Here is a 19,101-nt window from a genome sequence, read left to right on the forward strand (position 1 = left end):
CAAACAAATTGCCATCCAAGTACAGGTACTCTAGACTTACACAACTACCAAGGCTGTTTGGAAGCAAACCAGATAACCTTTTGAGAAAACCTAAGCCATTTAAATTTTTCAATTTTTCTACTTCAACATGAAGCTCACCAGTCAAGTTGTTTGAGGATAAGTCTAGAGCATGGACAAGGATGAGATTGTAAGTACTTGAGGGGGTATTGGTCCTCTAAGATTGTTATGAGAATGATTTACGGCAAGCTAATTTTGACACTTACCTAGACTTGAAGGAATGCTTCCTTCAAGATTGTTACTATGTAAAGCAAGTTGAGTAACACTACTAAATTTCCAATAGAATGAGGAATAGTCCCACATAGAAAATTAGTATGGACGAAAAATATCTTTAGCTTCTGAAGCCTCCCGATGGCATGGTAAATGGGACCAGAAAGTTGATTTTGTGAAGTTGTAACATCCTCAATACTAGGTTAGTGACTAAATTAAAAAACTTCAGAATTGATGGCTAAAGTAGATAAATTGAATAGTTCAGGGACTTATATGAAAATTTTATGTATGATCAAATTGTAAAGAATGATGGATAGAAGGTCAAAATGGTTATTTGACCTAATGATGAATTAAAATATAATATGGTAAGGATATATATATATATATACACGTGGGAAGTAGAGGATAAAAGAAGTCTTCCAGAAAACTCTTCTTCCTATTCTTCTCTAGCCGTGAAGCCCCATAGCTAAGGTGATGTGGCTTTCATTTGGTTAATTCTTGAAAGTTAGGTGTGGTTTTGATTGGTGAAGTATTAGGAAAGAGTATCAATGGACAAGGATGAGATTGTAAGTACTTGAGGGGGTATTGGTCCTCTAAGATTGTTATGAGAAAGATTTACGGCAAGCTAATTTTGACACTTACCTAGACTTGAAGGAATGCTTCCTTCAAGATTATTACTATGTAAAGCAAGTTTGAGTAACACTACTAAATTTCCAATAGAATGAGGAATAGTCCCACATAGAAAATTAGTATGGGCGAAAAATATCTTTAGCTTCTGAAGCTTCCCGATGGTATGGTAAATGGGACCAGAAAGTTGATTTTGTGAAGCTGTAACATCCATAATACTGGGCTAGTGACTAAATTAAAAAACTTCAGAATTGATTGGCTAAAGTAGATAAATTGAATAGTTCAGGGACTTATATGAAAATTTTATGTATGATCAAATTGTAAAGAATGATGGATAGAAGGTCAAAATGGTTATTTGACCTAATGATGAATTAAAATTTAATATGGTAAGGATATATATATACACGTGGGAAGTGGAGGATAAAAGAAAGTCTTCTAGAAAACTCTTCTTCACTCTTCTTCTCTAGCCGTGAAGCCCCATAAGCTAAGGTGATGTGGCTTTTATTTGGTTAATTCTTGAAAGTTAGGTGTGGTTTTGATTGATAAAGTATTAGGAAAGAGTATGAAAACAAAAAGAGGTATAGAAACTCAAAGAATGATGAGTTATGGACGATTGAATGTATGAAGTTTTTAAGTGAAAATTTGAATCAGAAGATTTAAATAAATTTAGAAGCTGGATTTGACTTGTCATAGGTGTGAATAAGAAGTAACAAGTGCTAGAGTTAAGTTTGGATTATATGGAAAACTTAGTAAAATTCTTAATTTCAAGAATTGGAATAAGATATTGAAGTTTATAAGGTGCAAAGATGATAAAAGAAAGTTAAAATGATTGTATTTGAGGTTGTTGGTATGAAAGGAACTTTAAAGGTGAAAATTAAGTAAACCGTTGATGATTTTCGGGTGAAAGAAGTTTGTTCTGAGCAAGTGGTATCGGTACCAGATGAGTTGGTACCGATACTACACAGCTAGTATAGGCTATATTATTGTGTAGGTATCGATACTACATGAATAATATCGATACCATAAGACCATTTTAGACAACATCTTCATGAGGTATCGATACCGAAAGGGGTAGTATCGATACCATGGGTATCGATACAGAAGGCATGTATCGATACCATTTTTGGACCTAAAACATCGAATCTAATTTTGGTATCGATACTCAAGTATGGTATCGGTACCATTATAAAGCAAGTATATGTACTGTACCTTGAGTACCGATACTACTTAATAGGGAAGTATCGATACTGTACCTTGGGTACTTATACTACTTAAGAAGGAAAATATGAATTATGTTCATTAAATGGTTTAAGTTATTAAGATTGAGTTATGTTAGGATTCTGATGATTGTTTTGGTAATCATATTTATGTAGATACTGAGCATAAACTAGTTCTGGAACAAGTGACGAGTAAGATTGATCGAGGGAAGGACAAAAAGATATAGGTGAGTGCATATTCATAATATGATTATAGTAGGATATTAAACTTTAGACTTGTGATAAGTCTAGTTCCAACATAATTAATAAAAGATTGCATTATAGGATACGATACATGACATGAACTCATATTTGCATTATGTGACAATGATCTACGTGAATATGTATGAGAAGTTTACATGAGCTATGTGATAAAATTAAGAATTTATATGTCTATGAAAAATAAACTATGTGAATTGTGAAAAACCCATGTTATGTAGATGAGAGCTATAGGTATAATTGGCATGCCAAGAGTCGAGGGTCTATGTGGTCCTTCGGGACATATATAATCCTTTGGAACATATGTGGTCATTTGAGACGCATATTTGGTCCTTTGGAATATATATGGTTCTTAAGGAGATTTCTATGTGGTCCTTATGGACATTTTGTATGACACTTCGGTGCATTTCTACGCGGCACTTCGGTGCAATTCTACGTGGCATTTTCGATGTATTATACGAGTTGTGGTGACAAAATTGTGCACAACCTCAAGCACTCACATACCTTAAGTTCTATGTATTGTATCATGGGCTAATGAAAATATAATATGAAATAACATTAAATATTATGACAAGTTACTATGTGTAAAATGCATGATTTAGTCTTTTGCATTGAATAAAGGTATGATTTCATGTTATAGATTTCATTATAGTATTAGTATATATATTTTTGTGCCTCACTAAGCCGATGACTTAGCGTGTGAGTGTTTCACACGTAGGATCCGAGAAGTTATACAAGCAAGGATAAGCAGCTGGGACATCATCACTCCTGCAATATAATATCAGAAGCAACTTAAACAGTAGGTTATTTTGTTATGAAAGTTAATGTTGGCATGTAACTAAAAATTTAAGTTGTACATGCTCTGATTATTTTTGTAAGTTTCGTATTAAACTGATGTAAATTATGGGATTTATTATATAAGTTTAAATTTTCTACCATTTGTACAATTATATTATTTTGAAAAGTCGATGTGACATCTCTGACTCGTATCTGGGTCGGGTACGGGTTGGGGTGTTACAGAAGCCACCAGCACTTCCAAGTTGATGAGATCTCCAATGCCATTTGGAATTCTTCCCCATATTTTGTTCTCTTCCATTACTAAACCTAGTAGGGTGCTCGAAAAATTGCTAATGCATTCTGGAAATACATCTCCTAAATTATTTTGGCTTATATATAATTGTTCTAGTTTGGTATTATTAACTAGAGTGCAGAGAAAATGCAAGTCATCTTCTCTCCCATGTCCCAAGTAATTTGTTCCTAGAAGAAGTCCACGTAGTCCATTCAGATTTTCTAAGGAAGGAACGTTCCCACTGAGTCTGTTTCCACCAAATTCAAGTGCATTTAGATTTGAGGCGTTGAATATTGAAATCGGGATTTGTCCAGAAATTTGGTTTCGCCCTACAGAAAAGAATTTAAGATATGGCATAATGATTGCTAAGTCACAAGGAAGAGTACCTTCAATCTTGTTTCCACCAATATCAAATTCTCTAATATTAGAGAGATTGAAGGTTGCAATAGGAACAATACCAGAAATTGCATTAACTCCTACGAAGAAATATGAAAGATTTGCCAATTGCCCCAAAGCTTCAGGTATAGTCCCAGTTAATCCATTTAATGATAAATCGAGTACCTCCAGGGATGACAATTTCCCCAAGGAAGGTGGGATGTTCCCTGTCAAACTGTTGTTAGAAAAAGTTAATATTTTCAGGTTTGACAAGAGACCCAGCAAAGAAGGTATTTCTCCTGTTATCTTGTTGCCTAACATACTAACAAATGTAAGCTGAGAACAAGCAGATAAATTGGATGGGATTTCACCACTGATGGAGATATTGGTCAGATCCAATCTTTCCAGTCTTTTTAAACGACCGACTTCTTGGGGGATCTGGTTGTTGAATCCATTAGCCGCAAGATTCAACTCCCTGAGAAAGCTCAAATTTCCAATGAAGGGAGATAAAGGTCCAGAGAGTTGAAGAATTGCAGTTCCAACCTAGTTACTCTCTGATGCCTGCGACCCCATGTAACGCCACGCCACGCCACTGACAGAAATGAATGGAACTATTCCAAGACTCCAAAGATCTAAGCTGATCACCGATTATCTTGCTTTTGAACTGCAGTAAATCTTGTTGATCAGTCTCATTTCCTCTAACTGCAGGGCTTGCTGTTGCTAAGCCAAGCAAGTTAAGGCCCTGCAAGTTGAAGCATAAGAGGAGGGTGATAATTTCAATGCAAACATGGAAAGAGAGGCGGATGCTACCATATGCTTTTTGATAGATCCATGAATTTCAACCAATTTCTTAATTGTTGAGATTGATTTTTTATCTGAGAATGCCTTGTTCATCAACAAGAACCAGAGCGCAATTTATGTAGTTTTTGAACTCTGATTTTTTTTTTCTATCTCTCATTAACTTTCAAAATCTGAAAGTCATGTGGCTAAGATTTCCATGGGTCCCTGCTTTAGCTAGATGCGTCTACTTGGGGTTGGTTTTTATGGTTGATATTTCAGAAAGCATTAATTTCTTGTACAAGAAAATGATATAGGGAAACTTGTCAAGTCCAATATTTCTAGTCTTCTTAAATGATCGATTTCTTGTGGAATCTGGTTGTAGAAGTTGTTGCCCCCAAGATTCAACGATAAAGATCCAGACAGTTTGAGAAATTGTAGTTCCAACGTAGTGACTCTCTGATGCTTGCGGCCACATGTAACACCGTGCCACTGGCAGAAATGAATCGAACTATTCCAAGACTCCATAATCTTAAGTTGATCACCTGTTATCTTGGCCTTGAACTGGAGTAAAGCTTGTTGATTGGTCTCATTTCCTCTGTTTGCAGGGCTGCTGTTGTTAAACCAAGCAAGTTAAGACCCTGCAAGTTGAAGCATATGAGAAGAACTATAACTTCCAAATGTTTTTTTGATAGCTCCATGATGAGTGTTCTAAATCGATAATATTTGCTCTTTAATTCTTCGATCTTGTGGGTTTACTGCTGCTGATTTGGTTGTATTATGCTTATTTTCGTGCATGATCTACTTTCCAAAATTAGCAGTAAAAAGGGTGCATTCTGTATTTTTTTATTATTTGGTCACGGCTGAGACATGAGCATGACTCTAGGCATGACACGGTCTAACGTGGTAGTTTCTAGAAGGTCCAGTCAACAGCAATTTTCTAGAAGATCTACTCAGCACCTTCTGGAAGGTGGACGGGAAGAGATATCTTAGGAGATTTAAAGTTGAATTTGAATAAAACATTTGAAATTATCTTTAGGATTATTTTATTCCATATTTATCTCTAGGGTTTTAGTTAAATATTTTAAGAGTTGTCTTTTATATTGTCCATGTTTTTAGATTTTATAGTTTAAGAATTACCTTTAGGATTTATTTCTTATTTATTTTAGGAATTATCTTTTCCTTGGTTTTAGGATTTTGAAGGCTATAAATACCCTATCAGGATAAGCCTCAAAACACATTCAAAATTCATTCTTCTTCTATCCTCCGGTTTTATAAAAGTTTTCTTTTCTTTTTCAAAGTTTTTCTTTCCTCTGTTTACTCTCTTTGCACATAGCTAAAGTTATGCTTCTTTTTCTAGTTTGATTATATGCTCAAAGCAAAGGGAATTCATGTTGATGGAGAGCATTCTGCAAAAGATTAATGCACATATTTGTTTTCATTGGCATATTTCCTGTTGATTGAGCAATGCTATAAAGGTTGGTGTTTCTCGATGTGATCGAGTTGGACGATGCTTTTCTATTCGAGAACGTCTTCAATTACATTGTGATCGTGGACATATCAGATGTTATCTTCACACTATGCTTTGCTCGATAACCAAGCTAGAAGATATACGTGAAATGAGAATTAATATTTTTGTAATTATATTAATGTTAATTTTTAGAAAACTATTGCTAACTCTCTTTTTTTCCTTTTTTTTTTTTTGTCAAATTCAAATAATACAAAACGATTACCTAATTGTAATGATAATAAAACTTTCTAATGCTTAGATCAGTGAGTGGTGAATTTTAATGGATCCATTCATACAAATTAGTTGGATCTGTTTCAGAGAACACAATGGAGTCATTCTATTTATCAACCGATACAATCGGATCACTTTATCGGTTTATATATAATACACATTATTTATATTTATATTTTAATCACGTAATTATAAATAAATTTATATTTTAATTAATTAACTAGGGATGACAATTTAACCCGAAATCAGCGAGTTACAGCCCGATTTGATAGGGTAAATTTTTTAGTAGGGAGGTTGAAGAAAGACATCTAGCATCTACCCTGGTTTTCAATTAACAATATCTATCCATTTCAAAGCTAGTTCATAACAACCCACTGTGTCGAAGCTGAAGAAAAGATGTCTACCATCTACATTGGTTGCCCTAATAATACAATGATTGTTAATTACAACACATTAAGCAAATCTAATTAGCTTTACATTAATATTAGAATAGTGATTCGATTCGTGGTTCTTCCTAGAAATCAGTTCTCTTCTGAATGTCAAATACCACAGATTTAAAAAATAACAAGTAATGTATTTTCGTACCTTATTAACCCTGGCAATCATCTGGCATGCATGCTGGCAGGGGATCGACCACCTACCTCACTGCCAATATCATCTTCTACTTCGTTCCCATTGAAACAAACGCCATTGTTATTGACACTAAGCTCTGAACTAGCATTGCTGCTTGTAGCAAGAGGGGAATCCGAGACACTAATATTTCTGCTCCGTGTAGGACCTGATCTCACGCTGTACATAGATGATGCTGGAATATTTGTCATTAATGGCTGTAAATTACCAGGAATGCGTCGATTTATATCCTGATAAAGACAAACAAGTATGAAGTCAGATGAAATAGCCACATCCCAACCTTCAACTTGTTAGTGTATTGGCTGACTCTTAAGAACTTAAAAGTTGAGACTGTTGGGATAAATGAGGGTTAACCATGCTACCTACGAATATAGCTATTAACTAAATGATTCATGATACCGTGATATCTTCAAACATATTTACCTTGATAACTAAATGATTCGATATACTACGAATAAAACTATTAACTAAAATATATCCCTCATAAAATTTTAGGAGATACTCACCATATGCCTTATAGCCATATCCAATGACTTCTTTGAGAGCGTTCTTCCAAAGCCTGAACTATCTGGTGATGAAGACTTCCCAGACAAGTTACCGTGAGGAGAATGTTTATTATCTTTCCCAGGAGGTGCCAGTCTCCGCATGTTTATTACCCTCTCAACCATTTTAGTTCCAATCACAACAGGGCTCACGTTGTCACTAACTTTTGAATATCCACGACTTATTGCGGGCACGGAGCTCCCACTGACATGCAGCATAGAACCATGAGGGGGACGTCCTCTTGAAGGTGAGCATGATTGCCGTCTTGGTCTACCGATAGGACCTGGTTCAACAGAAGAAGATCGAGAACTTGGTGCTCCAGGCCTGCCTCTTGTTGCTGAAGTGGTCTATCAGGTAGTGTTGTTCGTAAATTTGGTGGAGCATCAAGTGAGAAACCAGGCATCTCAGAAGGCTTCCATGGCTTAGATTTTACCACTAGAGAGGCACCACGTGATGGAACAGAATTTCTGGATGCTAAAAGAATTGACTTTGTAACAGATGGGGATGGTTTGATTGAAGGAGCAGATATATTAGCAGCAGTTGATGAACGACAAGTCGGTGTGGCTGCTCTTGATACAGGTTTGGATGAAGGTATAGAAGGTCTTGCAGTTGGTGTTGAAGACCTTGTTGTGGACCTTGTTGGTGTTGAAGACCTTGTTGTGGACCTTGTCAGCGTGGCAGATCTTGCAGAAACTGTGGGTTTAGTAGCAGAAGCTGTAGTCTTGGCACCAGAAACCGTGGGTTTAGTTGTGTAAGTTACGGGTTTTGTTGCAGACTTGGTAGCAGAAATTACAGGCTTTGCTGCAGATGTTACAAGCTTAGTTGAGGGATTTGAGGGCTTGGTTGATGATGTGGCCCGAGATGTGGGTGTTGACGATCTTGTAGGTTTAGATGCTCCAGTCAATGTAGGCCGCCCAGTGGGTGTTGCTGGTCTTGAACCTGACCCCCTGATGATGAGGGCCTGCGAACACCTATAGAATTCGACCCAGGGGATAAAGCCGGTTGCTTTGGTGATAAGTTGCTCCTGGCAGCAGACTCTGGGTGGGAATTCGCCAGCTAATAAAACAATGAACAGATAGCTATTGCAAATAAGTTCATGAATCCAATTATCAAAACACTTAAAGGTCCAAAAACCAAACGAAACCATGGAAATAACCTTTGCAATTTTAAGATGCAAAAATATCTGAGAACATATATCATCGATGATATTTTAACAGGTACACAGTTTTTCAAACTTCTAAGTGCTTAAATTTGGGGACCAGTGAGAGTTATTCCTGCTAAGCTTCCAAATAGTACTAATTGGTTTTTTATGGCAAGTCAATAACATACATAGAGAAAGATTAACAAGTTCCAAGATAACAGACAGACATCCATGTTTGGTCCTAGTTAAAAACGGCTCTTTAATCAGTTAATGTATAGTTACAAAAACAAAGAGCCTTCAGTTTTGCCGATTCTTGACCACACTTGAATCTAAAAGCTTTACAGGAAATAATCAAATTTCACAGCAAATTGGCCAAAACAGGGCTATGTTCTGTTCAAACATGATCTTCAATAAAATCCAACTCATTTAACAAATGTTGAACGGGATAAATTCCTGCTTCCAGCAACTATTATATGATGTACTTAAATAATCAAACTTTCCAAAGGTATGCAATCCATATTATAGCATTAAGAAAACTTTTCATACCCTAGATTTCAGGGTAGTTGAGCCAGCCTTAGGAACACCAATCTGACTCATTACAGTCATTTGTGACTCCATCTCCAAGGAAGGAAAAGAGTACCAGGAGGTGTTAAAAGCCTGTAATATGAGACAATTCATGATAGAGTCGTATTAATAGAAATATTTATCACTTAATTGTATTCATGTGAGAAAAGCCAAGGATTAGCACAAAGCTCAAGCAAGTGGAAGCTTTCAACACATCTTTCGTTAGATTGTGGGAATTCATCTGAAAACTTCCGTTTAAAAGGTTATGGAATCAAAACCCGCAATTCAAAATCCTTTACCATTCTTAACACCAAGGATTCCTATCTTAAGATTCACAACATAACATTACAGAAAACTTTGTGAAGCAAAGAATCATGTTTATTTCCAAAGTTACAATAAATTCAGAATTTCTCCTGAATTTATTACAATTTGAAAGTCTAACATTCCTGACAGACCAACAATAATATATCAGAGTTCCAGTCCTTTTTTTGGGATCAATTCTCTACTTAACTTATGGTGTCGATATTTAACAATTGGCTTGTTTTGAAAATCTGAAACTTAAAATTTTGAGGCAACTAACCTAAATCTATCCACAGATATGCAGATAGAATCTACCAACTTTTCAGCCTCTTTCAGATAAACAAAGGAAAGGAAAACATGTAAAAGGACTATAACATGAATCACGAGTAATAATCTGAATCTGATAATATAGGAACAAAAAAGGATATAACCATGAGAAATAAATGGAACCAAGCTATTAACACTGAAATGTGATTTAATTCAAATAGAAAGGAAACTGTAGTTTGAGTTCCCAGAACGGAATTGTAACCAATTCAAAGGACATCATAACAAGTCATCATCAATACTTTACTAGCTTCAGAGCAGACAAAACCCAAAAGTAGCCACCATTTTTAGAGAATACAAGTGCTAATATATATGCAGCTAGTGACCCCAGAGCACATGTTAAAACTGCCCATCACAACCATCAAATATTAACTTTAATGAAACACATGTCAACGATAATTATCATCCCACTTTCTTGTTCCTGTCCTCTCTCTTCCTGCTGTTTTGGCAAACATAAAGTAAATTAACCAAAATCTACCGGAAAATGGTCGAAAGAACGTTCAAATGCAACCATAAGCTATGCATCAATATGGCATACAAACCGATACTACAACTAATTAAAATTAAAGAACTAAGCCAATTCCAACGTAGTTCTTCCGACATATAAACATTTGATGTTAACTTCTAAGTTGAAAGAGAGCTTTTTGGATTCTGCTTTCAGTTAAAATAATAGCTTAAATTAATAAATTAAATTAAATGAGGAAATAGGCAAACAAACAAAGAAATTACCATTCATAATCGTTTTTTTCACTTTCGGAATTAAGAAAATCGTCAGCAGCAGCAGCACCCGTCTTTCTCCCCGCCGTAGTCGTCGGTGCCGAGAGATTAAATATCGGAGAAGTTCCAGGTTTAGCTCCTAAGATTTTCAGAAATTACCAAATTAACACACCAGCAACTAAAACTGCCAAACTAATCACGAAGAAAAAAAACCTAGAAAAATTCAACAAAAAAAACTTATCTAAAGGAGCATCAAAGTCTTCGGAGGGGTGATTAAGAAGCGTACTCTGTTCTTTCTCACGTCTACGCATCTCGAGAAACAATGCGAGCTCTTCCTCTTTCTCCTTCATCAACGAAGCTCTCAGCTGCTGCCGTTGTTTCAACGCCGCAGTTTGCATTGCCGTCTCTTGCTGAGCCCTAAAGCTCCGATTCATCTTCAACGCGGATCAAAAAGGAGCCCTAAACGCAACGTTTTAAAGAGTTGGATAGAGCTTCGGAGTAGCTGGGAATGCGAAACGACATGGAGGAGGAGGAGGAGAGGAAAACGACAATGGCGGAGAGTGGCAGAGGAGTGTAAATAAGGGGAAGAAGGGAAGGGTAAAATGGGAAGAAAACGGGGAATTGTCAGTGAAAAAACTAGAGAGCTCCCGTTGTTTTTTCTATTCCTTCCTCACTTAAAAGCTACGTTTTCAGATTCCTTGTTTTAGGTTGATGGATAATTACGATAATACCCTCCTTTTGAATTTTTTTTCTTTTTGGAAATTTTGCATTTATTCCATTGAATTCTTTAAATATTATTTGATTCATCCATGAACCGTTTAAACTAAATCTATTAGGTCTGATTGAGTTTTGGATTCAAGTTACTTTCAAGTTTGATTTTGGGTAAATTACGCATTTAATACTTAAAACTATATGTTTTGATCTATTTTAGTATCTAAACTTTCATTTTTTTCAAAACCATAACTAACGTTTAGTTATCAAAATTGGTAATCTTGCTAACCAAATACAAGCCAAAGGACTAGCTGGCTTCACGCTAATGAGAGCTGTTGGAAATGCGGTTCTAATGGTTTTTGGAGATTCCGATTCATTGAGATTAGTGAAGGATGAGAAACTAGAGACTCTTGCAGAATGGTTTTCCAGAGTGACAACTTGGTCAAAGAGCCTAGTGGTGGAGTGTCGTCGCGTTTGGTTAGTTTGCGAAGGTATTCCTTTTCACGCTTGGAATTGGAATACTTTCAAAAACATTGCATCTAAGTGGGGCAAATTAGTAGCAATCGACAACAGTTGTGAGTTCCCATCGTCTTTTGATCGGGCTAAAATTCAAATACTCACAAAGGCTCAAGGGAGATTTGATGAGTTGATGGAGTTAAAGGTCAGTGATAATTTGTTTAAAATCATGGTGCACGAAGTTGATCCTTCCTTCAAACCTAACTCTTGGGTCCCCGAAGATTGCGATATTTCACTAGAACTTGTTCCTACAATTGATTCTTAATTGCTCGACAGCTGTATTCAGAGGCGTTTATTTTAGTTTTTGGTTGTAAATGCTAGTTTTTATTGATTTAGAAAGGGTTGTTAGATGGGTTAATAGGACAGATTAGTTGAACTACTGTTAGTTTTATGGGTGGTTTAGGGTTGTTCCCAGTTTATCTGTTTATGTTAAGGGTTTTTACCAGGTTGTATCTTATGTAATTTCTTATGTTCAATAAAATCCTAAGACACTTTTTTCCTCCTTCCGCTAATTAAGGAGCTACCCTACTAGCTCCATTAATCAAGAATGTGATTTTTAACGAGGCCTGAAATTCTTATAAAAAAAAAGTATCTCGCCGTAAAAAACCTTAACCCATGTAGTACCTAAACTATAAATTTTGGTTCATTTTAGTTCCTAAACTTTCAATTTTTCAAAACTTAACATTAAATTTTGAATGTGTATTAAAATGAAATAAAATTAAAGTTTTTAACGGTGGGATACTAAAATGAAACAAAAACTAAACTTTAGATATGGTTTTAAAAGTTTATGTACTAAAATGAACTAAAGTTGATAGTTTAGGTACTAAATGTGTAATCATTGATATTTTTTAGATTCGGATAATTTTGAATCAAGTGATTTGATTTTAATACTTGAATTCTTAATATGGATAGTAAAAAATTATAGTCTATAGATTTTGATATGATATTATATGATTTAGAGATTTGATTAAAATTAGCATAAGTTTCGGCCTAGGTATGAGCAGCAAAGTCTATTAGGATGTATATAAGTTCATAGTCAATAAAATTAATAGAATTCTAAATAAATATTAGGGTAAAATATACATTTAGTATTTAAACTATCAGTTTTGGTCTATTTTAGTACTTAAACTTTTAATTTTTTTCAAAATCATACCTAATGTTTAGTTTTCATTTCATTCTGATACCCCACCGTTAAAAACTTAACGCGTTTAATACATAAACTATCAGTTTTGGTCTATTTTAGTACCTAACTTTCAATCTTTTCAAAATTTAACGTTAAATTTTGAACGATGGTACTAAAATGAAATAAAAACTAAAGTTTTTAACAACAGGGTATTAAAATGATTCAAAAACTAAACTTTAGGTAAAATTTTGAAAAAATTAAAACCCCATGTACTAAAACAGACCAAACTAATAGTTTAGATACTAAACAAATAATTTACCTAAATATTATATATAATTACCGATAGTTTAGGTACCGGATTAACAGACTTTATTGTGCTTCTTTGGAATATATGGAATTGATGTAACACTTTGGTTCATGAAGGGCATCTCCAACCTCCTTGGGTCATAGTTACCAATGCAAAAACTTTTCAGGATGAGTTTCTACATGCCCAACAACACAATCGCTTGTCGGGATTACATGGCCAACGTGATCGGCATAGTGTGGCTTTCGCCGATTCATTAGTCTCCCACCACAAGGTGTTGTAAAGATTTAATGTTGATGGTGCTTTCGATTCGACGACGCACATGGCAGCAGCTGAGTTCATAACCCGGGATTCAGAGGGCCAGGTTTTAGGTGATCTTATTCAGGGTCGGAACTAGGACGTTGGAGACCATGTGTAAATTCTTAAAAAGAGACCCTTAAATCTCAATTTTACCACTAATCTATAATATTTTGTTTGCTTTTTATTGTAACAATAATAATAAATCTAATTTTTTAAGCCCTTACTGACGTGCATGTTGTCCATGTCCTAACCCCGCCTCTGGTCTTACTTCATCATCACCAGCTTGTGTGAAGGCTGGTCTAGCTGAAATCCATGCTATTATTGTTGGTTTACATTTGGCTAGGGAGTACAGATGGACACACGTGTGAATTGAATTTGATGCCTAAGCTTGTGGTTAACAAACTTCAACGTACGATAGCTGACATTTTCACTTTAGGAATTCATTTGGCAGAGGCAAAGAGCTGTTACTAGGTTTAGTATCAATTATGTTAATCGTGATTGTAACACATTGTCTCATAAATTAGCTAGTTGGACATTTCGATCTGGTTTAATTATGTATTTTGACTCGATTTATCTCGAAATTATTACTACTGTATTGAATGATTCTTGTAAATAAGACGATTTCTGTAAGTACTCTTTTCCATTTATAGCACTAGAAATAAAAGGATGTTTAACGAGACCTATTTTTCAAAATAAAAATTATCTTAAACCAATAAAAAATTATTTCGAGTTCATATCATTAGAGTTCGGACAAGCGTAAACCTAAACTACATGCAGGTGGTATTGTCCCTTTTCAAAAAAAAATTGCACATTCAACCCCTCATAAATTAATAGTTTAATTAGGACTAGGCGAGAAAGGAGTTAGAGATTCTTCTAGTAAAACGGTGTCGTTTTATACTATAAAGGTGCAAAAAGAAAACTTTTGAAATTCATAGGATTAAAAAGTCCTATTCTTTTCCTTTTTGTTTATTTGCAAAAGGAATCGAAAAATGAAGAACGCAGCGAGCAGCAACAACATCAGAGAAGAAAGCTTGGTGGTCAATTGCGGCTGCCGGAGAAGCTCCTGCGGTTACTGTAAAAGCAGAAAGAAAAATAAAGCTTCGACACTTTCAATTCCAGTTACATGGAAACCAAAGACAGTAAATGGATTTCAATTAGATGATGGATTCTCACCTTATGTGCATACTCGACATAATTTTCATGGAAAAGCTTGTAGTACTGTTGAAGAGCAGATCGACCTTCGATGGAATCTGCAGAGATAGAACGCAGATTAGGCGAGGCCTGAGGAACCAGAACCGACATAGGACCAAAGAGGAGTTCTTTGCTTATGATATCCAGAGTATCTTTCTCTTTCTGCTCTTCTGAGCTAACGGGCTTCTCTTGGTCATTTTGAACGGAAAGCAACAAATTCCAAGTTTTCATCTCTAACACAACACATTCTTTGGTTGAAGTGACTACCACAACCCATGAATATCCGAATGAATCCGACAGTGAGGCAAAGCCAAAAAGAGGAGAGGGTGAAGATGTTTCACCTTGTCATGTACTCAGTACAGGATGCACAGAGGGAATTTTGATATTCTCATCCTTCCCATTGATCTGAGACGTAAAAGGGAGAAAATGCAAGACGATCGAGTCTACCCCTCCCTCATGAAGAGAATATATTATTTCGGGCATAAGCAGATCCGCAAACATTGTGATAAGAGAACTGCCTTCTGTCTTCCTTGGCAAAGCCAAATCCACGATTGACAGTCTCACCAACGGAGGTGGATGCCCCAACCAAACAGTGTTATCAAGTGGTTGATCAAGCTTCACTATAGAATGCTCGGCAGTGATTGATTCACAGATATTAGCAATCCCACGAACATAATCATGGGAGTCGACACGAAGACGAGGTGCACTACCAGTTATCCAGACTGGCTGGATTTCATCGGCTAGGGCATCTATTTGCAATTTCCCACCACTCCAGGCAGTCACCAGAATTGAGTCTTTGCTGACTAAATTATAGAGAAAGCTGACTGCAGGGCCTTCACATTCGGCACCCCTAACTGCTACAGCTTCATCCTCCTCGGCATGGCATACTTTACGTAACTGACCCTGAAAAAGGTCATCAAATCAAACGAAATGATATTGAAATTATAACATGACAAAGCCTTGATATTCTCAGTGAAATTTTCATGCTATGATACACAGATCAACCCTAAATTCCTCATTCCTGGAAAGAGCATAAATTGCACATCCAAACAAAATGAGAATCTCCAGTCAAAACTAAATGCATCCCTCAGATAGGGTACAATACCATTATATCACGTACCTGCAGAGCAAGTGATGCATCAAATGAAGCATGTGAATGAGCTTTTACGATAGCTGGATTTTCCTCATCTGCTGTTTGTTGAACTAGCTCGAGAAACGTTGCTTCTAACCAAGAGATTGCCATATTAGAATTACAAACAGCTGCCGAATTGGCCGAGTTCAGTCCAAAAGTATGAGCATCACTATATATCTCCAATATTGACTCCCATTTATAAACGCTGTTTAGAAATAGATCATCGGATATACCAAAAATAAGTATGACAAGAAAAAAGTAGGCAAATTAGCATCAATCATTTTATAGGCAATGACATCGTTATATAATAGCAAGATGCAAGAGAAGGCATACGTAAATTTCTAGGCCACAGACAGCATAGGGTAGAAATGAGCAGCAACAATCATAACAACATCAACATGGAGAAACAATTAAACCGTACAGCCCCATGACCTATGGCATGTGGCAAACATGGAAATAAACAAAATTTAATCCCATTGATTTCCAGGTTATTTAAAGCATAGTCAAACATAGCAAGGGTTAACGGTAACATCACAACTGACTCAGTTCAAATGAATTTATAAGCACAGCAGTGTTTATGAAGATGGTTTAAATTCAAGAATTTGAAAAGCAAGTAAAAAGAGAGAATAAAAAAAATTGAATACCTTCCAAACGGAACAACTGGACAGAGGATGTAAACAGATCCATCGCTGAATAATACAAAAACCTAAATGACATAAAAGTTATATTCAGTGATTGTCGCAATACGTGAATAGTAATTAATTCCAAGATGTAACAAGCTCAGGCTCAGCAATACTATAAAGATATAATAAACATGGGAAAGAAGTAAAGGATATCTTATAAAAATCAAAAGAGATGTTTGCAATTTCATTAAGCATAGAGAAGCAAGATCAATGAGGCAACAAACCATTTAGCCACATTTGGACCGTAAAATAAGAATTGTAAGGTTTAGCATACACCAGCAGATCAAATTATAGGCAGATTCGATAACAGAGCAAAGGAATATCAACTGCAATCCATCAATCTCGAGTTCGTTTGGCAATTGAACTCAAAAGGAGATACAAAATAGTCATTTATAGGAATAATGAATCAAGTAAAAGGATTTCCCTAAATTCATTGTCACTGTGAATTATACCATTACGATTGCATTACTCATAACAGCGAAGCCATACAACAGCAATAAAAATATTTCCAAATATTAGAAATATATGAACTTACACTAAACCTATCCCACAGATGGTCACCCCCGAAAGAAAAGTCAACAGGACAGATTGATGCAGCATTCCTAGATCGACCAGGTTCAACAGGCTGCAGATAATACTCTTGTTCCGGTTGCACCACATCAGAGGATAAATCAAGTCTGTGGAGAAGTGAAAATAAGAAGTTACACTGCTTCAATCAAAGTCAATAACCATTCATTTAATGCTTTAACAGGACTGCCATAAATTATGCATTACAAGGTGTAGAAGAATATAACCAATGAAGGAATGTGACCAGTGTGACAAACCATCAAAATAACTTACATGCTATATCTGCAAACTCAAACACACTCCACAAGAGATAAAGAGTGAGAGTGGGAGAATTTCAAATGGAATTGAAATCTTGTGGAGTTAGAAAGCAACGAACCAAATATGAATAAACATAAATAGGCATTCATGGCAGCATCCTTATTTAAACAAGCATCAATTTTTAAAAATAAATTTATCCTTAAGTTTTATTGCAATTCTTCAACTCTCTTCCTAAACCAAGGTATAATCTCAGAGAAAGTAATATGATAATTGATAAGTAGCCCCCAAACCATGATCAATTAACACAAACTGAACATCACAGTATGAATATTCTATACCTGAAAACCGAATCAGAAGAGAGAATTCCAACATGAGTGTCACTATAGGGATGCCATGACACTTGAAGGATGTGTATTGCACTGCTTTCACTAGAATAAACTTGAGAACCCATTGAAACAGTCCTGCAGAACAAAATGTCAACATTTTGGCTGAAACATCCAAGGAAAAGAGGAAGACCGACACCACAAGCAGAGTACAAACTTTTGAATGTGCAAGAGGTTCTACAAACAACAGTCTAGACACGTTATGTATATTAATGTTTAGTGGTTCAAAAACCATAGATTATTGCAATAACCGGTGTTCAAACATATCAACTTAAAAAAACATGCAGCTAACTCAACATGCTCCTCAATTAAAGTACTAATAAGAAACAAAATCCAGCATGCATAATACATAAAACATGTTAGTTCGCACCATTACCTGCAAATGGCGTTGTCTTTAGCAGAAGAACGTCCATAAAGATACATGACACATAGATCATCTGAACCAGCTAGGAGTAAAGCTGACCCATTCCTGTTGATAGAGATTTTATTAACCACAAAATCCAGCTCCTCGTCTGCTCGCAACACCTATAAATTATCGTAATGACATCTTTTGCATTCAAACGCCAAAATCATATGTATCATTCAACTATAAAAGACATAACTATTCAAGCATACGGGTAGAATCTGATAACCAAATACATTGCATAAAGGCAACCATTGCCCATCCTAAGCTTTTAAAACATGCCAAGGTTCTTAAACTCCTATGCAGCTATGCTTTGCTCAAACTTATCAGATTTTCAGGAGAAAAAGGCCAAATATGTTCATACGAAGGAAACGGGGGGGGGGGGGGGGAAAGTAATCCTTTTAAATACCAAAATGCTTGATTTTACTTTCATATATGTACTAAATCTATTGCAAATGTTACACAATGATTATTTATTCAACTATTAATCAATTCTTTTTCTTCTGCTTCTCACTATTCCCTTTTACAGCAGCCAAACAGAGATAAGATAACCATTCGAAATTAAAAAAACCCAATAATCTCGTCAAACTCATTCCCTTTCCACTCAAAGATACAAAATTCAAAGATTTCAAACAATATTCCAGTGGCAAAATTAGCAAGCGAATGGAGATTCGATGGAGTCATTGCTTATCGGAGTCCCAATAATAGAGTCTCGAGGCTCCGTCCCAAGCTAGGAGATTCTTAACACCTCGAGCAGATGCGGAACCGGTGGCGGTCGTAGCTCCTTCGTCGGCGGAGGTGAAAATCGGGTGGTTTTGAAGCGGGACCCACTGGAGCTCTTCTTTAGGTGTTGAGGACCTTCGAGAATCTCCCTCGGTCGGTTCCGCCTAGTCGAAGTTGAATCTCATCTTTGTTTTTGCAGTGCTTTGCGAGAGTGGAAGAGTCGAGCTTTCTTTCTGCTATTATGGATGTTGAGGAGG

The 19,101-nt window shown here is 35.9% G+C and overlaps 2 protein-coding genes and 1 pseudogene across 2 annotated transcripts; all 3 read right to left on the reverse strand.

Moving 5' to 3' along the window:
- Positions 1-3,131: 3,131 nt before the first annotated feature.
- On the reverse strand, positions 3,132-5,118 carry LOC120131380 (LRR receptor-like serine/threonine-protein kinase EFR). The gene is made up of 5 exons (XM_039148389.1): positions 4,914-5,118; positions 4,624-4,688; positions 4,365-4,555; positions 3,388-4,288; positions 3,132-3,137 (listed from the first exon to the last, which is right to left on the reverse strand). Exons 1-5 carry the CDS (start codon positions 5,116-5,118, stop codon positions 3,132-3,134), a joined length of 1,368 nt encoding a protein of 455 aa, XP_039004320.1.
- A 1,584-nt stretch (positions 5,119-6,702) lies between these two features.
- On the reverse strand, positions 6,703-11,208 carry LOC120131598 (mucin-5B-like). Its single transcript, XM_039148556.1, is given in 8 exon segments — positions 6,703-7,191; positions 7,468-7,847; positions 7,850-8,446; positions 8,449-8,560; positions 9,192-9,280; positions 9,283-9,302; positions 10,563-10,689; positions 10,837-11,208. Coding segments are annotated over 8 exon segments (1,731 nt in total). The 5' UTR covers positions 10,985-11,208; the 3' UTR covers positions 6,703-6,933.
- Positions 11,209-14,408: 3,200 nt separating this feature from the next.
- On the reverse strand, positions 14,409-18,383 carry LOC120131392 (annotated as a pseudogene).
- Positions 18,384-19,101: the final 718 nt, after the last annotated feature.

Source organism: Hibiscus syriacus, unplaced genomic scaffold (genome assembly GCF_006381635.1).
Source record: "Hibiscus syriacus cultivar Baekdansim isolate YM2019G1 unplaced genomic scaffold, ASM638163v2 tig00001695_pilon, whole genome shotgun sequence".
Classification (NCBI taxonomy): Eukaryota; Viridiplantae; Streptophyta; class Magnoliopsida; order Malvales; family Malvaceae; genus Hibiscus; species Hibiscus syriacus.